Source organism: Equus asinus, chromosome 9, assembly GCF_041296235.1.
Source record: "Equus asinus isolate D_3611 breed Donkey chromosome 9, EquAss-T2T_v2, whole genome shotgun sequence".
NCBI lineage: Eukaryota > Metazoa > Chordata > Mammalia > Perissodactyla > Equidae > Equus > Equus asinus.
Window position 1 is genome coordinate 44,192,878 of NC_091798.1, and position 19,272 is coordinate 44,212,149.

A 19,272-nucleotide genomic window follows, 5' to 3' on the forward strand; every position below is an offset into this window, starting at 1 on the left:
TACAATTATTAATTCAAAAACATTAAGCACCCAACCATGTATGATATACTGTGGGAGATTCATTATACAAAGAATTTGTTCATGCTCTTTATGATCTTGTAGCTATTACAACAGGATCAGTAGGTAGGAAGTAGTCTACCCAAGTAACTTTTAAATATCATTTCTTCCAAGAAGTTTTCCCAAGTTCTTCAGGCCGAGTTAAGTGTTTTTTTTCCCCAGTGCTCTCACATGATTGCGTTCATACCACCATGAAAGCACATTTTTAAGGTAGAATGAACAAGATTTTTTTTGACTAGATGTAGATAGTGAAGAGGAACAAAGTTAAGATGCTTAAAGTTGAGTAGCAAGTAAAGAAAGTAAGAATAAAGAAGATACTGAATCCCAGAGGAAGAACAGGTGTTATGAGCAGAGATGGTGGGTGAAAATTCAATTCTGAGATTGCTGTAGTTGAGGTGTTCATGGATATCCAGTTGTAAATGTCAATTAAGGGCGATGGAAATACAGACCAGAAGTAGAGGAGAGATGGAAATTAGACAGCCATCAAGGATAGGTGTAGAAGGATCTGAAGCCAGGGAACAATGCCAGAGAGAAGGTAAGTTTAAAGAAGTACCACAATGCACACTGATAAGAGGAAAAGAGCTGGACCAAAGAAGTGGATTAGAGATAATGAAGGACTAGAAATGAAATGTCCAAGAATAAAAGGAAAACTGGGTTTGCAATGTAGAGAACTTCATTTTTTTTTCTGCTTTTTCTCCCCAAACGCCCCCAGTATATAGTTGTATATTTTTTTCAGTTGTGGGTCCTTCTAGTTGTGGCATGTAGGATGCCACCTCAACATGGCCTGATGAGCAGTGCCATGTCCATGCCCAGTGCGCAAGATCCAAACCGGTGAAACCCTGGGCCGCCAAAGCGAGCCGCGCGAACTTAACCATTTGGCCACAGAGATAGCTCCAAGAACTTCATTTTTATCATTTTATATAAGAAAAATAAATGAGGGGCCGGCCCCATGGCCGAGTGGTTAAGTTCGCACACTCCGCTTCGGTGGCCCAGGGTTTCGCCAGTTCAAATCCTAGGCACAGACATGGCACTGCTCATCAAGCCATGCTGAGGTGGCAACCCACACGCCACAACTAGAAGGACCCACAATTAAAAAAAATATACAACTATGCACCGGGGGGGTTGGGGGAGAAAAAGGAAAAAAATAAAATCTCTAAAAAAAAAAAGAAAACCAAATGAGAAAAACAATTCACAAGAAATAAGAAAATTTTCCCCCTTATTAGATATGAATAACTTTTTGACCCCAGAGAGAGGAGAGGAGGAGCGGAGGAAGAGGAGAAAAAGGAAGAAGAAGAAAAAGAAATGGTTAAACAACAAGAAGGAAAGATGGCTGTGAAGTCATAGCAATATATCTGAGTCCTACACTTCCACCAAGCCACCAACCACAACATTTTAAAGCTGTGGGTGCTGGAAGGGAAGAGAGGTGGATGAAAGTGAAGGCAAGGGTAGAATCAAGAAACAAGGCAGACTGAAAATTATAACCAAAATGAAATTCAGGACAAAAATATGCTACTTGACGTGAGCTGGTGTGAAGCTTGTTGATATTCTGTGCCGTTTTAAAAAGAAGAAAAATGACACTCTCATATAGATCCAAGTGGAAGAGTAATTTTCCTACTTTAGTTAGAGTCTGACCATTTGGACCAGTTTAAATTTTTGACTTATATAGCTTCTATAGGTAATAGGTTACATATGTTTATAAGCTGCCACTGAAAAAGAGGCATTTCCTTTCATTGGCCTTAAAACAACTCTGGCTGCTTTTAAGGGGTTCTCCACTAGTAAAAAGAGAGGGTCGCAAAAACACGCTATAAATTATACAGGCTGGCTAGGCATGTAAGTCCTTCCTGTTCTCCTTCCCGCTGCCTGGTGGGAGGCCTGGAGCTGCTGAGCCACACAGAGCCTCCAAGGAGCCAGGCAGTGGGGTCCCTCCAATTACAGAACTAAAAACAGATGACACTAGGCTCCTTCCAACACCTGTTTTCATCCTATTAGTGTTCAGGTGATTTGGCTGGAGTTTCAAAAACTAAAAGATCTTTTAAAAATCTAATCATCAGTGAAAATTCTCAAAGCTTTAGATCACTTTAATTACCAATCTCCAGCTCTTATTCAGCATCATTATGTCCCTAGAATTCTCAAGATTAATTTTGACAAGGTTATCTTTTTACAGGGCAGGGGTCGGGGGGGGGGGGAGCTTGCTTGGATTATAAAAACTACACGTTATTTCCTGAGTACAAGTTGACAGTGGAGAGAAGTGACCAGAACCATTTTAGGTGGATGGAAAAGTCAGCAGAAGCTGTGGGTTTCTCACTTCACTTGATAGCACAGGAGATGTGTTCTGATAAAGTCATATGTAAATTGACCTTTGATACATTAATTATACCATACTAAACAAGCATAATTACCTTTAAATTAATAAATTACATAGAGGATCCTTTTTCAAAGCAAACAATCATGTCTCTGATTTACCTCTTTGTAAGGCAGGCATTTAAAATATTAGTTTTGTTTAAATCATGCCCACGACATTCAAACTGAGAATAAAAGGCTGACTTTTCGTATACCAGAAGTTTTATCATCAGATTCCACTGGATGACATTGTGTCTCCATCCTGCATGGTCTAATAAACACAGTAGTAAGGGAGAGCTGTCCAGCTCCAAGTAAGATGGAATGTAAAGATGTCAATGTAATTTTCTCTCCTTGAAGATCTAGGTACCAGCAACCACCATTTTACTACACAATAAGGAACAGTGTCACATGATTTGGAAACACAGTGAGTCACTGGCAGACTGAAAGTCTTTCTGGATACATAAAATGGTGCCATGTAAAAACCTGGCTTGAAATAGGTATGAGTCAGTTTCTCAAAGTCATAATCACAAACAAAAAAATGCAATTTGCCTAGTTCAGGACTCAATCCTTTGTACACCATTTAAGAATAAGCATGACTTTTACTGTATAGTAATGGGAGAATGGCGACAACATGGAAACTAGAAAGGCTTGCTTTTGAGTTTCACCTTTCCCACAATTGATCATTAACTTAAAAAAGTCCAATAGTGAGACATACGTGAAAATGGCAGCACAGGGAACTCAAAAGCCTGTCCCTCAACAAACGCAGCAAATAAATTTGCAAAAACTGTTAAAATCAACTTTATGAGAACTCTGGAAACTAATCACAAGTTTACAGGAACGAGGCAAATGCTTATTAAAGGGGAAAAAGAACAGCTGAATCTTGGGGCCGGTCTGGTGGCCTAGTGGTTAAGTTCGCACGTTCTGCTTTGGCGGCCCAGGGGTTCGGTTCAGATCCCAGGTGTTTGGCACTGCTTGGCACGCCATGCTGTGGCAGGCATCTCACATATAAAGTAGAGCAAGATAGCCATGGATGTTAGCTCTAGGCCAGTCTTCCTCAAAAAAATAAACAAAACTAAAAAAAAAAAACAAAAAACAGCTGAATCTTGGTAACAGAATTTTTCAGTGTTTTAACTTACTCTGACCCCACCAAACATTTCTGGCCAGAAAACACTTTCTCCTTCGGTATACATGGGGTGCACACTGCACATGTGCTTCTCTTCTTGTAGTCTTTTTACTAAAAAGCCACACAAAAACAATTTGAGGTCACCAATTAAAAGAGAAGTGATGAAATAGGCACGGTATGGTAGGCCCTCCATATCCGTGGGTTCCACATCTGCAGATTCAACCAACTGTGGATTCACAGTCCTATGATCACTGCACCTGTACTGAACAGGCACAGACTTTTTTATCCTTGTCATTATTCCCTAAACAATACAGTATAACAACCACTTACATGGTATTTACATTGCATTAGGCATTATAAGTAATCTAGAGATGATTTCAAGTATATGAGAGGATGTGCATAGGTTATATGCAAATACTATGCCATTTTACATAGGGACTTGAGCATCCATGGATTTTGATATCTGCGAGTATATGTGTATGTGTGTATGTGTGTATGTGTGTGTGTGTGTGTGTGTCTGTCTGTCTGTGTGTGTGTGTGTGTCCTAGAACCAATCCCTAGCAAATACCAAGCAACGACTGTACTAATTTACTTTGTCACATTTGTGAAATTCTCTTTGTTTTGGCCAGGAAAAAATCAAATTCTAAAAATAATTCCTAATATATAATTAAATTTAAGTTTATATTTATTTCAGTAAGGAACTTACCTAAAATTATATAGTCTTCACAAAAATCAAAGGAATGCCAAAATATAACAAGAAAAAAATTAACTAGTGACAAAGTTTATTTATAATATACTTTCAGTGGATCTAAATACCTTCCATTAATCTTTCCAACAACAAACTTTAAAGCTGAGCTATCCAATACAGTAGCCATCACCCATGTGACTATTTAAATTAATAAAAATTAAATAAAATTTAAAGTTTCTCGGTCACACTGGCCATACTTCAAGTGCTCCACAGCCATCAAAGAGAGTTCTACTGGACACTGCTGCTTTAGAAAGCTCAAATGGATATGCCTCTCAAATAATATTTTGTGTCCTGAAGACAAGTGGCTATAGGCTTAATCAGATGCGTTATTGAGAAAATTTATCAAGTGCCTACCATGTGCCAGGCATGGGTGATACAGCAGATGACAAAGTCACTGCATTGAGAGAGCTCTAGCAGGGGAGACAAGAACAAGTTGAAATATATTATAATTTCCATGTGATGAGTACTGTGAAGAAAAACAAAGCAGGTAAAGAGCTACAAAGTGATGAAGTGGGATCAGGTAAGGTTCCTTGTTAGAGTGCTGTGTATGACTCAAGGTACTAGACTGATGTCTGAGATTATACAAATTGCAGGAGCAGCTCCTTTGCAGCCATCTAAGCACTAGGTATGCAAACTCTGGGCTTACATGACACATGGAGTAAACCTCTCCACAGCTCCAACAACAGTATTCAACAAATATTTAGTTCATTAAATAGATGAAATAGACCTGGCTAGTCTATACTTAAAAAAAAGTCTACTACAGAGATGTTCAGATTAAATATAAATGAAGGGAGGCAAGTTGTCTTACAATGCAGTGGAATAACACTTTACTGGAAAAAATCAAAATGGAAACTGCCTTGTGAATTCCTTCATGAATGTATGAAATAAGGTTAAAAAACAAACCTGATCACTCTTAGATAATGCATTACTTACATCCTTAGAGTTATGGTATTAATTGTCCTCTTGTTATTTTTTTAAGGTATGCAAGAACTTTTATGAGCATGATTTCAGAGGCAATATTTGCTTAAACATTCATGAAGCGGACTAATATAGTTGATTTACTTTCTAACCTAAACTGTGGCAAGAACATTCTACTTTCTAGAGGCATAAACAGATAGGTCCTTATAATACATGTTTTCTTTTACACTGATTTTCAAATGTGCCTGAATTGTCAAAACTGAAAGAGTCCCAAAAACAGATCATTCGCCTTTGTATATGTACTGAACTTATAAAGACCTCAAATGATATATGAAACTATTTTTTCTCAAACGTGTTCCTTATTTTCAGTCCTTACTAGAAATAACCTCACTTTCTCTGTGTGTCTATTACATCAACCTTGATCTAACTCAAGATTGAAACAGAACCAATAGTACATACTTTCAATTGCCAAGTAAATTTTCCGCTCTCCTTCCTTGGGTTCTTTGCCAGGTGGGAAGTAGGTTCCTCTGATTGTAATTGCGGCTTCAGAATATTCACTGATTCTCTGCAGAGCTTCCTTAGAAGTAACTTTCCACCTGGCAGTCTAGGAAAGAAAGGATGGGGGAAAAAATCACTTTATAACAGAATTTTAAAAACTTGGAGGACCAGCCCAGTGGTGTAGTGGTTAAGTTTACACACACTGCTTCAGCAGCCCAGGGTTCGCAGGTTCAGATCCCAGGGATGGACCTAGCACCGCTTGTCAAGCCACGCTGTGACAGGATCTCATAAAATAGAGGAAGACTGGCACAGAGGTTAGCTCAGTGACAATCTTCCTCAAGCAAAAAGAACGTTTAAACCTGTTACTTGCCTGTGGGAAGTCATTGATTTCTAATTCTTCCTCATATCTCTTAAAAGATTCATTCTGTCCACCATCCTGTCTCTCCTCTTCTTGTTTCTCCAAAGGCACATAATTGAGCTTGGCATTGATCTTCTCAGCAAGCTGTTCTGCAATGGTTTTTGCAGAGACAGTGGGAGCCAGGATGGTGCCACCTCTGAGAATTGCATTGGTGGCCTGTTGCATCACATCCTGCAGTTAAAGAAGACCTACAGTCAAATCTCAGATGAGGGCAGAGACAAGATCTGAGACACCATGACAAATTATTCTCTGGAAAGTCACTGACTAAAAGCATCTTTCTAATGCAGAGTCCTACCCATATGCGCAATTTTGCAGTATATATTTATAACTGATAGTTTAATGTATCTCCCTTACTTTGACGAGAAAACTAAAGAACACTCAACTTTATATTAAAAATTCTACTAGATCATAGATAACGAGGCAACTCTTGATATGAAACATAGTATATTTCTAAAATCGTTTATATGCTTTGTGGCTCCTAAGAGTTTCCTCTGAATTAGAATCTTTGTCCACTACCACCACTGAGCACCCCCTCCCACCATGGCCCAACCCAACCTTCAATAAATGATAGTAAATGACTTACTCAAAACCTGCTTTTAAAATTTGAACTTAATTTTACCGTGTGCCTAAGGTAGACAGAATTCTGTGGGTAATACATGACACACACCTCAAGCTTTTCCAACAACACTGAAAAGTTACAGCTATTTGATTTCCCTAATAAAGAGGTATTAGCAGTAATAATCCTAGAGAATATCAGATTCAGTTCGGCAATCCCTGTTGTCAGAGGAGGTACAGGCTTGAATACAATAAATACTTTATTACTCATGACTAAACAAAACAGATGCAGAGACCTGAGGCTCCAAACCCTAACTATGGCTGCCTCACTGCGTCACTCCATTACTTTCTTGCTTGGTCATCCCAGCTTGGGTGCTACAGACCTGAAACTCCACAGCCTACTAGACAGAGGGCCCTGCAGGTCCCCAAACTCTCAAAATCTGCAAAACACTGTCAAAACTAACTACATAGTTAACAAACTATTCTTTGGGAATGCTACGAAAATTTACCCTTAGTTAAAAACTAAGTTAACAAAAAAAGCTCCCAAGAGTAAGACGGCATGTGAAATATTTAACACGTTTCCACTGTTAAAACTTATGTTAGTCTGAGTTATGTAGCTGGATATTTGTATTTCCAAGGAATTGTTTGTGTGCCCAATAACCCACCCAATAAAAACAAATGAAGAGAGAAAAAAATTTTCTTAAGATTTTGGGAAGATCAATCAGAATACTATTTTCTAAAACTCTCCATGACTAACATGCCCAACAGTTAGGCCTTCCAGAATAGGCATTAAGTCCTCAGCTAACCACACGAGAAAGGCAACAATCAAAGAATTGTGTATTCAGAATAATGTTAAACTCTAACTCAACGTCTGGGACAACCTGTTCACTTGTGCAGACATAATTCCTGAAAAGCATTTAAATCAAAGAATTTATAAAAAGTATTGACTAAGACTCGGAACAAATTACTTAATACCTGAGATTCAATGCCCAAATTCTTCTGAGCGTTGATTCTAAGAGCCAATCTCTTAGCAATTTCTAATTTCTCAGCATTTCCTGCAGTTGGAGCAGGTACACTAGACGTTCCAGGAGCAGCCATATCCTTCACTCTCTTCTTTGAATTAAACATGCTTTCAATTTGCTCATCAATCTAAACAAGAAAAAAGGATTAGTAAAAATCAGATTAAAAATACCAATTTAGGTATATCTAGTACAGACTATTTCTACCAAAAGACTAGAATCAGACAGTTACATCCATGTTAATTCAACCACAAAGATCAAGAGGAAAATATACCAGCTATTTGCTAAGAGTGACACATTTCATTTTGAAAAATCAGTTGTCTATGGTGAAAAATAGAGATACAATGCTGCAAGAAACACTTAAGGAGACTCCTGAGAGGCCCAGAAAATACATCCCAGTTAAGCAAATGAGAAACATGTGCTGTCAAGACAAAGCAGCCAATATGATGCAGCTAAACTGCTCCAGGGCTCAGGCCTTGAGGCCAAATTACACTGCAATGAAAGAGGCTGGAAGAAGGGCAATAACTCAGGCCAGTGGACAACTAAAAAAAGTCAATGATTCCGAGGGGGAATGGTACAACATGTTCCTAAGGCAACGCTCCAAAAATTCTTCCCAACTCCTAAAATGCAATTGGATTTGCCCAAAAAACTGGGTAAGAGAATCAGAAAAGAAGGCTTTACTGTTTTATTCCTTTGAACCAAGAAAGGAAAGAAATGAAGGTTGGTTTCCCATCAAAGCAAGAGCAGTGCAGAAAAGCCATAGTTCTCCAGGAGTTACATGAGTCCTACTGCCACCACATAATCCTCAGGTTAGCACATCTACCTCATAAACTATTTGCATTTCCTTTAAAGATGCTTTTGCCCAAAAATGACTACTGACATTGCCAACTAAAGAGATGCAAATCCTTTCATATACTCAGATTAGGTTTACCTTCTAAATCTCAAATGCAGAGAAAAGCTTGCTTCAGGGTTTAAAATTAAGTTAATTTAAAAAGTCCTTTTACTGAAAGAGACACATCTATCTAATAAGGGGTTTTAGTTATCAACTACTTTTAAACTTAACATTTAATTGAGCAAAGCTGTTTTAAATTAACCAGCATAGACAGCATTAAAATCCAAAACAAATGCTTAAAATCAGGAATAGGAAATGTGTATGGTGCTAGTTGAGAGGAGTTACTTTACTTTTGACTTTATTCACTTCGGAATTGTTCTAATTTTTATGAAAAATTATATATTATTTTAATAACCAGAGAAACAATCAACATACTTCATTACGAAATTTGAAAAAATGTTTAAAGTAACGTCAAAAACCTGAGATGGCTTAAAACAAGACCACAAATTTTTTAATACTCTCCCCTTCAAGAGGCAGAGCCTCTCCTTGAGTGTGGGCTGAACTTAGTGACTTTTGCTTCTAACAGATAAAGTGGAAGAGGCGGTGTGTGACTTCAGAGAATAGTCATAAAAGGCAGTAAGGCTTCCTCTACTCTCTCGGATCACTGGCTCTGGGGGAAGACAGCTGCCATGCTGTGAGGACACACAGGCAGTGTAGTAAAGAAAAGAGGCATCTTTCCAACATCAAAGTGAGCGAGCCACCTTGGAAGATGGTCCTGCATCAGTCAAGCCTTCAGATGACTGCAGCCTCAGGCAACCTCACAAGACCGCAAGCCAGAACTACCTGGCTAAACTGCTCCTGATTTCCTGACCCTCAGAAACTGTGAGATAACAAATGTTCACTGTTTTAACTACTAAGTTTTGGATTGATCTGTTACATCATAACAGATAACTAAAACAACGACTTAATTGAATTTTAAGCCAATATGGCATACTAGAAGGAAATGGCCTAGGGTCAACAGGAAACCTGGGTTCTGGTCCTGGCTGTGCTTAACAGCTAGTATGGTCGTGGACCAAATACTTTTTTCCAGGTCCTCAATTTCCTCAAATGACAAGATCAGATTAAATTCAAGATCAATTAAATTTCAAAAATTGAGCTAAGATTTTAATAGGGTACATTAGAAAATGTTCTATAATCAAAGATTAAATATGTGTGAGGAGTTCTGGGTTAAACAAAGTCAAACAAACTTCTTTAATTAAGAACTTTTCAATCCTCTGATATGCTAATACCACTACTAGTGGTATATACCAGGCAGATTTTCCACATTTATATTATAATGAAAACATCCTCTTCTAAAGCTCAAGCTCCTGAGGTTTTGGTTCCAAAGAAGACGACTCTGTGAAACGCTCAACTAGCTGAGGCCTCAGGGTCCCTCTTCAGTGGGTCACAAATAATGCCATAAGCTAAGAATTTGGGCTTTGAAGTAAGAATGAAATGGATATAGGTCCCAGCTATATATATATACATATATATACATATAATAGCTGTGTAAATATGAAAAGGTTATTACTTCTAAGCTTCAGTCTCCTCACTCGTAAAATGGAAATACTCTGAGTATCTACTCTGTATGGTTACTGTGAGGAAGTAAGTGAAATAATCCCTGTAAAGCACTTGACACAGTGCATGACACTTAGTAGCACTCAAAAAATGTTGACTATTATGAATAAGGATGTTCTGTAATAACAATTCAATTTAAAATGATAAAAAAACAATGTCAGTACAAATGTTGTTAAAGATAAGGGGGGCCATTCTTACACACCACTATGGTGAGTGCAAAGTGGCATACTCATCTTGCTGGAGGACAATCTGACAATGTTTTAAGACAAATCAGATATACTCTTTGGCCTAGCAATTCCATTTATACACTCATCCTCAAGACTTAATCTGATGAATGTGCAAACTTTAAATGCACAAGGATGAGCAATGAAGTACAGTTACTATACAATGAAGTATATTCCAAATGACGAACATATAAAAACAACCCACGTATTCAAAAATAGGGGTCTGATTCACTAAACTGTGGAACATCCATATAAAAAAATACTATGTAGCCATCAAGAATAATCTAAGAGTGAATTTACTAAAATGGGAAGATTTTAACATAAGACTGTTGTTGTAAAGAAGGTTATAAAGCACTATGATCTCATTTTTATGAAAAATGAGCATATGTGAATACACACACACACACACACACACACACACAGAAAAGGGTTGGGAAGCATACACACCAAAAATGTTCTAGTAATCGGCTATCTCAATAAGCCTATGGCAAGACTTCTAGTACAAAAGAATAACTGCTTCAACTGGCAAGAATGAGGCTTAGAACAACAATACTTACATCGACGGCAGCATCCTCATCATCTGAATCTTGCAGACCAAGAGCTGCTTTTTGTAACTTCTTCCTCTCATTAGCCAAAGCTTGTTCTGTTTCATCAAACTTGAATCCCTTACCAGAGAACCCACTACTCTTTTTAATTATTTTCCCTTCCTTTCAAGGAAAAACAAAAAAGTTAATTTCATGCTAAAAAACTTTAATGTTCAGGAATTTACAGCAATTAAATATTTTTCAAGGGGGTGTATGCCAATGTAACAAACACTTCATTTAGCATGTGAGAAAAAATAACTAGGCAGACTACTCAGAATACTAAGTTAAAGTAAATGGGAGGATTTTCTCACTCCTTCCTGCCCCCACCCCCCTGCCTTCTCTAAAGAGATAAATGAAAATAATCCTATCAAGATCTATAAGTATTAAATATTCAGTTTAGAACACAAGAATGATTTGCATAAAAATAACAGGAGTTAAAAAACTCACAGCTTTCTGTTGATCTTTGAAATCACTCCAAAGTTTCTCTAGATCAGGAGGCACTGCAGTCCCTGACAACTCAAGAGCTTTAATTATGTCCCCAGCATAGCGAGCTTGATCTTCTGTGATAAAAGTGTACGCATAACCCTACAGAATGATGAAAAAGTAGAACTATTAGACACTAACAAGATGAATCCTACTTAGATCACAAATAAAATAAAATCTGAACCACCTAATAAATCCTCTTAAGACTGACTTTGCTACTAAAGAATTTTAAAGACCATAAAAAAAGTCCTACTAAATTGTTTAATGGCTCAAAGTGAAATATCCAAGTTTAATATTTAAAAATAAAATAAGCAAACAAGTTTGGGGACCTAATGAACAGCATGGCGATTACAGCTAATAATACTGTGTCATATATCTGAATGTTACTAAGAGAACAGATCTTAAATATTCTCACCATAAAAAAGAAATGGTAACTATGTGATGGGATGGAGGTGGTGGCTAATACTATGGTGGTGATCATTTTGAAATTTATAAATGTATCAAATCAACATGTTGTACTCCTTAAATTTATACAATGCAATGTGTCAATTATACCTCAATAAAGCTGAAAGAAATGAAAAAAAATAAGCAAATAGAAAGTTTTAATTTCTCTATGCATAAGCAGAAACATATGTGATTTTACATAAATGCACAACTGCATTATCATAGGTATTAACTTTCTTTAATATAGTATTTTATTTTTCCCTTTTTGGCTTGCATTCCCTTCCTTCACTACTGTACCACTCTACCCCAGCAAACTCATATTAAATTCCTAGGATGTAGCTTTCCATATATTTTTTAAACCCAATAAAAGAGATAAAAACATGTATGTGTGTATATATATGTATGTATATATAAAGTGTTTTTATATGCAAAAATGAAGTCAGCTACATTACCCATCTGGAATTCTCTAAAGCTTTAGGGTTCACATGCCCCCGGCAGCTTTTTGATTCAGGCAAGAGAAAGACTGGAGTTGGACGTAGAGGAATAGCAAACCATAATCAGATTACCATCTTCACAAAACACTGCCCCTACTAGTGTACAAATTTTAAAACATGGTTTAATATTTTATTTCAGGAATCTCTGGAAAGTAACTTAACTTCTACGTGCCTCGACTTTTCTCATCTATTAATCAGGGTAACATCCACCTCAAAGGGAAGTTGTGAGGATGACTTGGTGCCTGGCATTTAATAAGTACTCCATAAATATAACCTACTGCTATTAATATTATTGCTTCAGTATGCAGAAATGTCCAGGGGTGGAATATCAAATATATCATCACCAATGTTTCCAACAACAGAATATTCTGCTGCCTTCAAAAACAGTTAAATACAAATCTATACACAGGTGAATCAAAAAAGCAAGTAATATATATGTGTATTAGGAGAGGGAGGAAGGAGAGAGCACAGGGGTGATAGGCATGGTATGAGTATATTTTATGATCCAACATTTTTAAAAACAGTAATGAAAGATCCCAAACTATGTGCATGTATATATGTATATAAAAATTTTTAGGTGGGGGAAAAAAACCTACAAGGGGACACAAATGGTTAACACTCTCTGCCTACAGAGAACAGCTACGTATCTGATAATTTTAACAATACTCAGACATGTATATGTATATAAATGACGAACATCAACTATTCCCCACACTCTGATGATTAAGGATTTTCAAAATGTCCTCAAAACTCCTATTACCTATTCCTTAAAATCCCAAAGAAACATATATATTTTAATAAAATAGAAATCAACTTTTAAAAAGTTCTTTTTGAAAAATTCTTTTTACTTTGTTGCCTGCTCTTCCAGTCCGTCCTGCTCTGTGCACATAATCCTCATAATGGTTGGGGCAGCTGTAATTTACTACAAGAATCAGATGTTTCACATCTAGACCTCGGGCAGCAACAGAGGTAGCCACAAGAAGTTTGCACGTCCCATTCTTAAAGTCATTTATGATGCTATCTCTGTCATATTGATCAATGCCTGCAAGTAAATTAAAGAGAAGAGCTGTAAAACCACGTATTCAAATTAAGTTTTCCACTTCCTCTGATACTCAGAGAAAGCAGTTAAAACACAGAATAAAGAACAAATCCAACTTATATTGTCCAACAACTACAATATAGAAAATAAAACACTGAAGAAATTTAATGGCAAGATCAAAGGTTACCACTATTAACTCATTTATGAATCTTACAAAACTGCCCTCATTTTGCCCCCTTTCTTGTATATAAGGCTTATAACTGCAGAAGCCCAATCTCAGAACTATTACCTGTTTGAGAGACAAAAGGAGAAAAGGCAGGTACCTTCAGCTTATATTGATAGGATTCAGATCTTTCTCCTTCTGCTCTAGGTTATTTAAAGCCTTGCTATTCAGTTTTGTCCAAGGACCAAACACAGCATCACATGGGAGTTTGTTAGAAATACAGAATCTCAGATCCTACCTCAAACTACTGAATCACTTCTGCACTTTAACAAGATGCTTAGGCGATCGCATATGCACATTAAAGTTTGAGGCACACTGCTTAAGAAGTAACCAATTTGATTTCTCTTAAATATGTTACCCAAACAGCCTCAGGGTGAGTAACAAAGCAAAGCATAAAATACCAAAATGTTCTATTACAAGATGCCCTGGTCACAAATATATTCTATGACGGGGTACCCAGGAATCTCTAATAATTAGAGAAGGGAATGGGATAAATCACAAACCTTGAAAATCATTTTTTACAGCAGGAGATATTCTAAGATTTCATATAAAACCTGAGTTTAACCTACACAGAATATGTAGCATTTAAATGTTTATCAATATTAATTTATATTACTACCCAAAGTTTTAAATGTACTCTTCAAAGATTGAATTAAAGAAAGTATTTGGATCTTACGTGAAAGAAACTAGGATCGAACACCGTACTCAAAAATCCCATAAGAAAAATTAATGGAATTAATATCAACATAAATTAAATTTATAATTAAAAGACACCAAAACTTTTACTTTAGACTGAGGTATCTTGACTATTAAGGCAACCGCACATATTTTATTCCATGGAATTGAATGTAACACACTAACTGAGCATATGGGATGCCTGCCCAGCAACCAGTAACCCTCTTTCTTTTTAACATAATCTCAATTTTGTTCACATATCCACTCGACACATGGTCACATATATCAGAGATGAGCCCAATTCTCAGTCTCAGGAAATGAACCATTAGTGTAAATCAGCCCTTCTCAAGTTTTCTGGGCTCAGACCACCTTTACACTTTTAAAATTATTAAGGACCAGACCCAGAGAGCTTTAGTTTACATAAGTCATCTCTATCAATGTTTAATGTATTAGAAACTAGCACTGAGGAAATATTAAAATATTTACTTGTTTAAAAATAGCAATAAAGCAATTGCATGTTAAAATTAAAAACATTCTTATGAAAAATAACTTTTTCAAAACAATAAATTTATTAAGACAATTTATATCTTTGCAAATCTTTTTAAAGTCTGGCTTAATAAAAGATAACTGGAGTCTCCTATCTTCTGCATTCAATTTGTTGAAATACAACATGCCATGCAGTCTCTAGAAAACACTACTATACACTCATGAGAGAGTAAGAGTGAAAAAGGCAAGTAACAGGGTGGCGTTACTACGAAATGTCTTTGAAAGCCTCAGAGACGCCCAGGGTCCTAGGACAATACTTTAAGAACCATTAGTCATTCCCCTTGCTATTAATGACTTAGGCATAAGCATGTGATACAATTCTGACCAGAGACAAAAGAAGTAAACACAGGCGATTATGGGGGAAAAAGTTCCTTACTTATATAAAAAACACATTTCCATCAACATAGCAGAAGCTCTTATTGGACCAACCCTCCTGCAGATAACAACTATGAATTCTGGATAAAATATAAAGAACAAATACCTGAAAGCACCAGAGAATAACTAAGAGCAGGCAGAAACTGGAAGGGAGCTGACACTTAGAAGAATGTAATGGCACTGGCTGAGTTCACAGGATTTTATTTATTTATTTCAAACTTTTTGTTTGAGGACAGGCCCTGGGCAGCACAGGTTTACTGACAAGAAAAAACAGAAAGAAGAGCTCAGGACCAGAAAAGAGGGGATGAATCCTGGAAAGAATAACAGAGTAGGCACACTCACGTGTGCATAGAAACACTGCCCAAATATCTAATCCCTAAACCACACATGCATCAGGCAGAATTCAAGCAGCTCAGCTATGGATAAAAGAAATTAATACAGATTTCACATGTTGCTCATTACAAGAAACATTGTTTTGGGGCTGGATCCGTGGCCAAGTGGTTAAGTTTCCGCACTCCGCTGCAGCGGCCCAGGGTTTGGATCCTGGGCGCGGACATGGCACCGCTCGTCAGGCCACGTTGAGGTGGCGTCCCACATCCCACAACTATAGGGATCTGCAACTAGGATGTACAGCTGTGTACGGGGGGGTTTGGGGAGATAAAGCAGAAAAAAAAAAAAGATTGGCAACAGTTGTTAGCCCAGGTGGCAATCTTTAAAAAAAAAAAAAGAAACATTGTTTTGAAAATGGGTCCAGCCAAGTTAATGCCCTATTAAGAAAAAAAAACCTCTAAAGGGAAACATAAAATTCAGATTGTATAATGTATCCTTCACAAAGGCCAGTATACAAACCAAAACTATTAGACATACAAAGAAACAGAAAATATACAACAAAATCAAAAGAAAAGACAATCAATAGAAACTGACTTCAGATGACCAAGATGTTGTAATTAACAATCCAAGATTGTAAAGTAACTGTCATAACTGTGATCAAAGAAAAGTTTCTTAAATGCTCATAACGAATGGCTAGGAAATCTAATTAGAGAAGCAAGAAAATAAAAGAGTCACTTGGAAGTCTAGAACTAAAAAAATAAGTGAACTTAAAAATTCACTGGATGGGCCTAACAGCAGATAAGAGATGGCCAAAAAAACCTGAACTTCAGGGGCCGGGCCTGTGGCCCAGCAGTTAAGTTCGAACGCTCTGCCTTCGACAGCCCAGGGTTTCACCAGTTCGGATCCTGGGCGCAGACGTGACACCGCTCATTAGGCCATGTTGAGGCAGCGTCCCACATGCCACAACTAGAAGGACCCACAACTAAAAATATACAACTATGTATTGGAGGAATTGGGGGAGAAAAGGTAGGGGGAAAAAAAAGAAGACTGGCAATAGTTGTTAGCTCAGGTGCCAATCTTTAAAAAAAAAACAAAAAAACCTGAACATCAGACAGAGTCAAAGAAATGATCCAAGAGAAAAAAAAGGTTGAAAAAGAAAGATTGAACAAAGCATCAGTGATATGTGAGACAGTATTACAAGGTTGAACATACACATAATTGGAGTCCTCCCAGAAAAGAGAAAATAGGACAAGAAAAAAAAACAACAATCAAGAATTTCTCAAATTTGGGGCCAGCTCAGTGGCATGGTGGTTAAGTTCACACGCTCGGCTTTAGCAGCCCAGGGTTTCACCTTTCAGATCCTGGGTGTGGACCTGGCATCACTCATCAAGCCATGCTGAGGTGATGTCCCACATAGCAGAGCCAGATGGACCTACAACTAGAACATCCAACTATGTACTGGTGGGGGCTTTAGGGAGAAGAAGAAAAAAAGAAAACCCCAAAGAAGACTGGCAACAGATATTAGCTCAGGTGCTAATCTTTAAAAGAAAAAGAAAGAATTTCCCAAATTAGGGGTTGGCCCAGCGGCCTAGTGGGTAGTTCACATGCTCCGCTTTGGTGGTCCAGGATTCACAGGTTCAGATCCCAGGCACGGACCTATGCACTGCTTGTCAAATCATGCTGCGGCAGCATCCCACATATAAAATAGAGGAAGACTGCTAGAGATGTTAGCTCAGGGCCAACCTTCCTCACCAAAAGAAAAAAAAGAAAAAGAATTCCCCAAATTAGATGCAAGACATAAATTGAGAGATTCTAGAAGGTCAGTGAACCCCATGTAGAATGCAAAGAAAATCATACCTAGATTCACTTACCATATGACTCAGCAATCCCATTTCTGCTTATCTACCTTAAGGAAATAAGAACTTATGTTCACACAAAAACCTATACTTGATTATTTAATAGCAGCTCTATTCACAATTGTAAAAAACCGTAAACAACCCTAACATCCTTTAACAGATAAAGAGATACACAAAGAGTGGTACATCCATACAAATATTACTCAGCAATAAAAAGAAATGAACAAGGCAACAACCTGAATGGATCTCAAAGTCATTACACTGAGTGAAAAAAACACGAAGCAAAAGGTTATATAACGTATGATTGCATTTGCAAACATTTTTATAAGAACCATTAGTGGTTGCCAGGGGTCACAGACAGGAGGAGAGTTAACTGTATAGTTACTTTTATAGGGATAGGACAAGGGAGTTTTTAGGGTGATGAAGCTATTCTGTATCCCAACTATAGTGTATCCTGTGGGATGGTTAAAACAGCCAAAAAACTGGAAAGTGCCCAGGTGTCCAACAGAAATGACTAAGCAAACTATGGTATATTTATACAATAGAGTATTAGCAACAAAAAGGTAAAATATCAGAACTACTGATATAAGCAACAGCATGGATGAATCTCAAAAACATAGCTGAGTGAAAGATACCGGACACAAAACAGTTCATATTGTATGATTAATCTGAAAATCTAAAACAGGTAAAACTAATATATGTTGGGAAAAAATTTAAAAACCGGTTGCCTCTGAGTAGGGGCAGGGATTAACTGAGGGAAATTTTTGAGGTTATATCTTAATACAAGTTTGGGTTTCACAGCTTACATGCATTTGTCGAAACTCATCAAATGATGTACTTAAGACCTGTACAGGGGCTGGCCCCGTGGCCGAGTGGTCAAGTTGGCGTGCTCCGCTGCAGACGGCCCAGTGTTTCGTCAGTTTGAATCCTGGGCGCGGACACGGCACTGCTCATCAAACCACACTGAGGTGGCATCCCACATGCCACAACTAGAAGGACCCACAACGAAGAATATACAACTATGTACCAGGGGGCTTTGGGGAGAAAAAGGAAAAAATAAAAATAAAATAAATAAATAAATAAATTTTAAAAAAAGGACCTGTACATTTCACTATACTGTACCTGCAATTGTTTTTTTTTTTGAGGAAGATTAGCCTTGAGCTAACATCTGTCGCCAATCCCCCTGTTTGCTGGGGAAGACTGGCCCTGAGCTAACATCCGTGCCCATCTTCCTCTGCTTTTTTATATGTGGGATGCCTGCCACAGCATGGCTTGCCAAGCGGTGCCATGTCCGCAGCCGGGATCTGAACCCCAGGCCGCCAAAGCGGAACGTGCACACTTAACCGCTGTGCCACCCAGCCAGCCCCTACCTACAATTTTTTTATGAAAAAAATTTGGGGGGGGCTGGCCACAAATGGTTAAGTTTGTGTGCTGCACTTCGGCAGCCCAGGGTTTCGCCAGTTTGGATCCTGGGTAGTGACATGGCACCGCTCATCAGGCCATGCTAAGGCAGCGTGACACAGCACAACCAGAGGCATTCACAACTAGAATATACAACTATGTACTAGGGAGCTTTGGGGAGAAGAGAGAAAAAAAAAAAGAAAACTGGCAACAGTTGTTAGCTCAGGTGCCAATCTTTAAAAAGAAAAAGAATTTTTGAACTAGTGTTAATAATACACATAATGAACTGAAATGTACTGATGCTATTTTGAAATGTATCAAAAAATTAAGAAAAACTGATGAGTAGAAGAACAGACAGATGAATAAAGATGAGATAGAGAAATATAACAAAAAGATAATTGTAGAATCTAGTATTGGCTATTCAACAGTGTTCACTATACAATTTTCTCAGATTTTCTGTGTTTGAAAATTTT

The 19,272-nt window shown here is 37.6% G+C and overlaps 1 protein-coding gene across 1 annotated transcript in view; it reads right to left on the reverse strand.

Moving 5' to 3' along the window:
• DDX46 (DEAD-box helicase 46) overlaps positions 1–19,272 on the reverse strand; it is a 60,194-nt gene that overhangs the window by 3,333 nt on the left and 37,589 nt on the right. Inside the window, exons 16-21 of the mRNA XM_014828421.3 lie at positions 13,203–13,396; positions 11,381–11,518; positions 10,907–11,056; positions 7,633–7,806; positions 6,055–6,273; positions 5,646–5,790 (exon numbers count right to left, since the gene is read on the reverse strand). Of these exons, the coding sequence (XP_014683907.1) occupies positions 5,646–5,790; positions 6,055–6,273; positions 7,633–7,806; positions 10,907–11,056; positions 11,381–11,518; positions 13,203–13,396 (1,020 nt within the window). The remainder of the gene's footprint in view (positions 1–5,645; positions 5,791–6,054; positions 6,274–7,632; positions 7,807–10,906; positions 11,057–11,380; positions 11,519–13,202; positions 13,397–19,272) is intronic.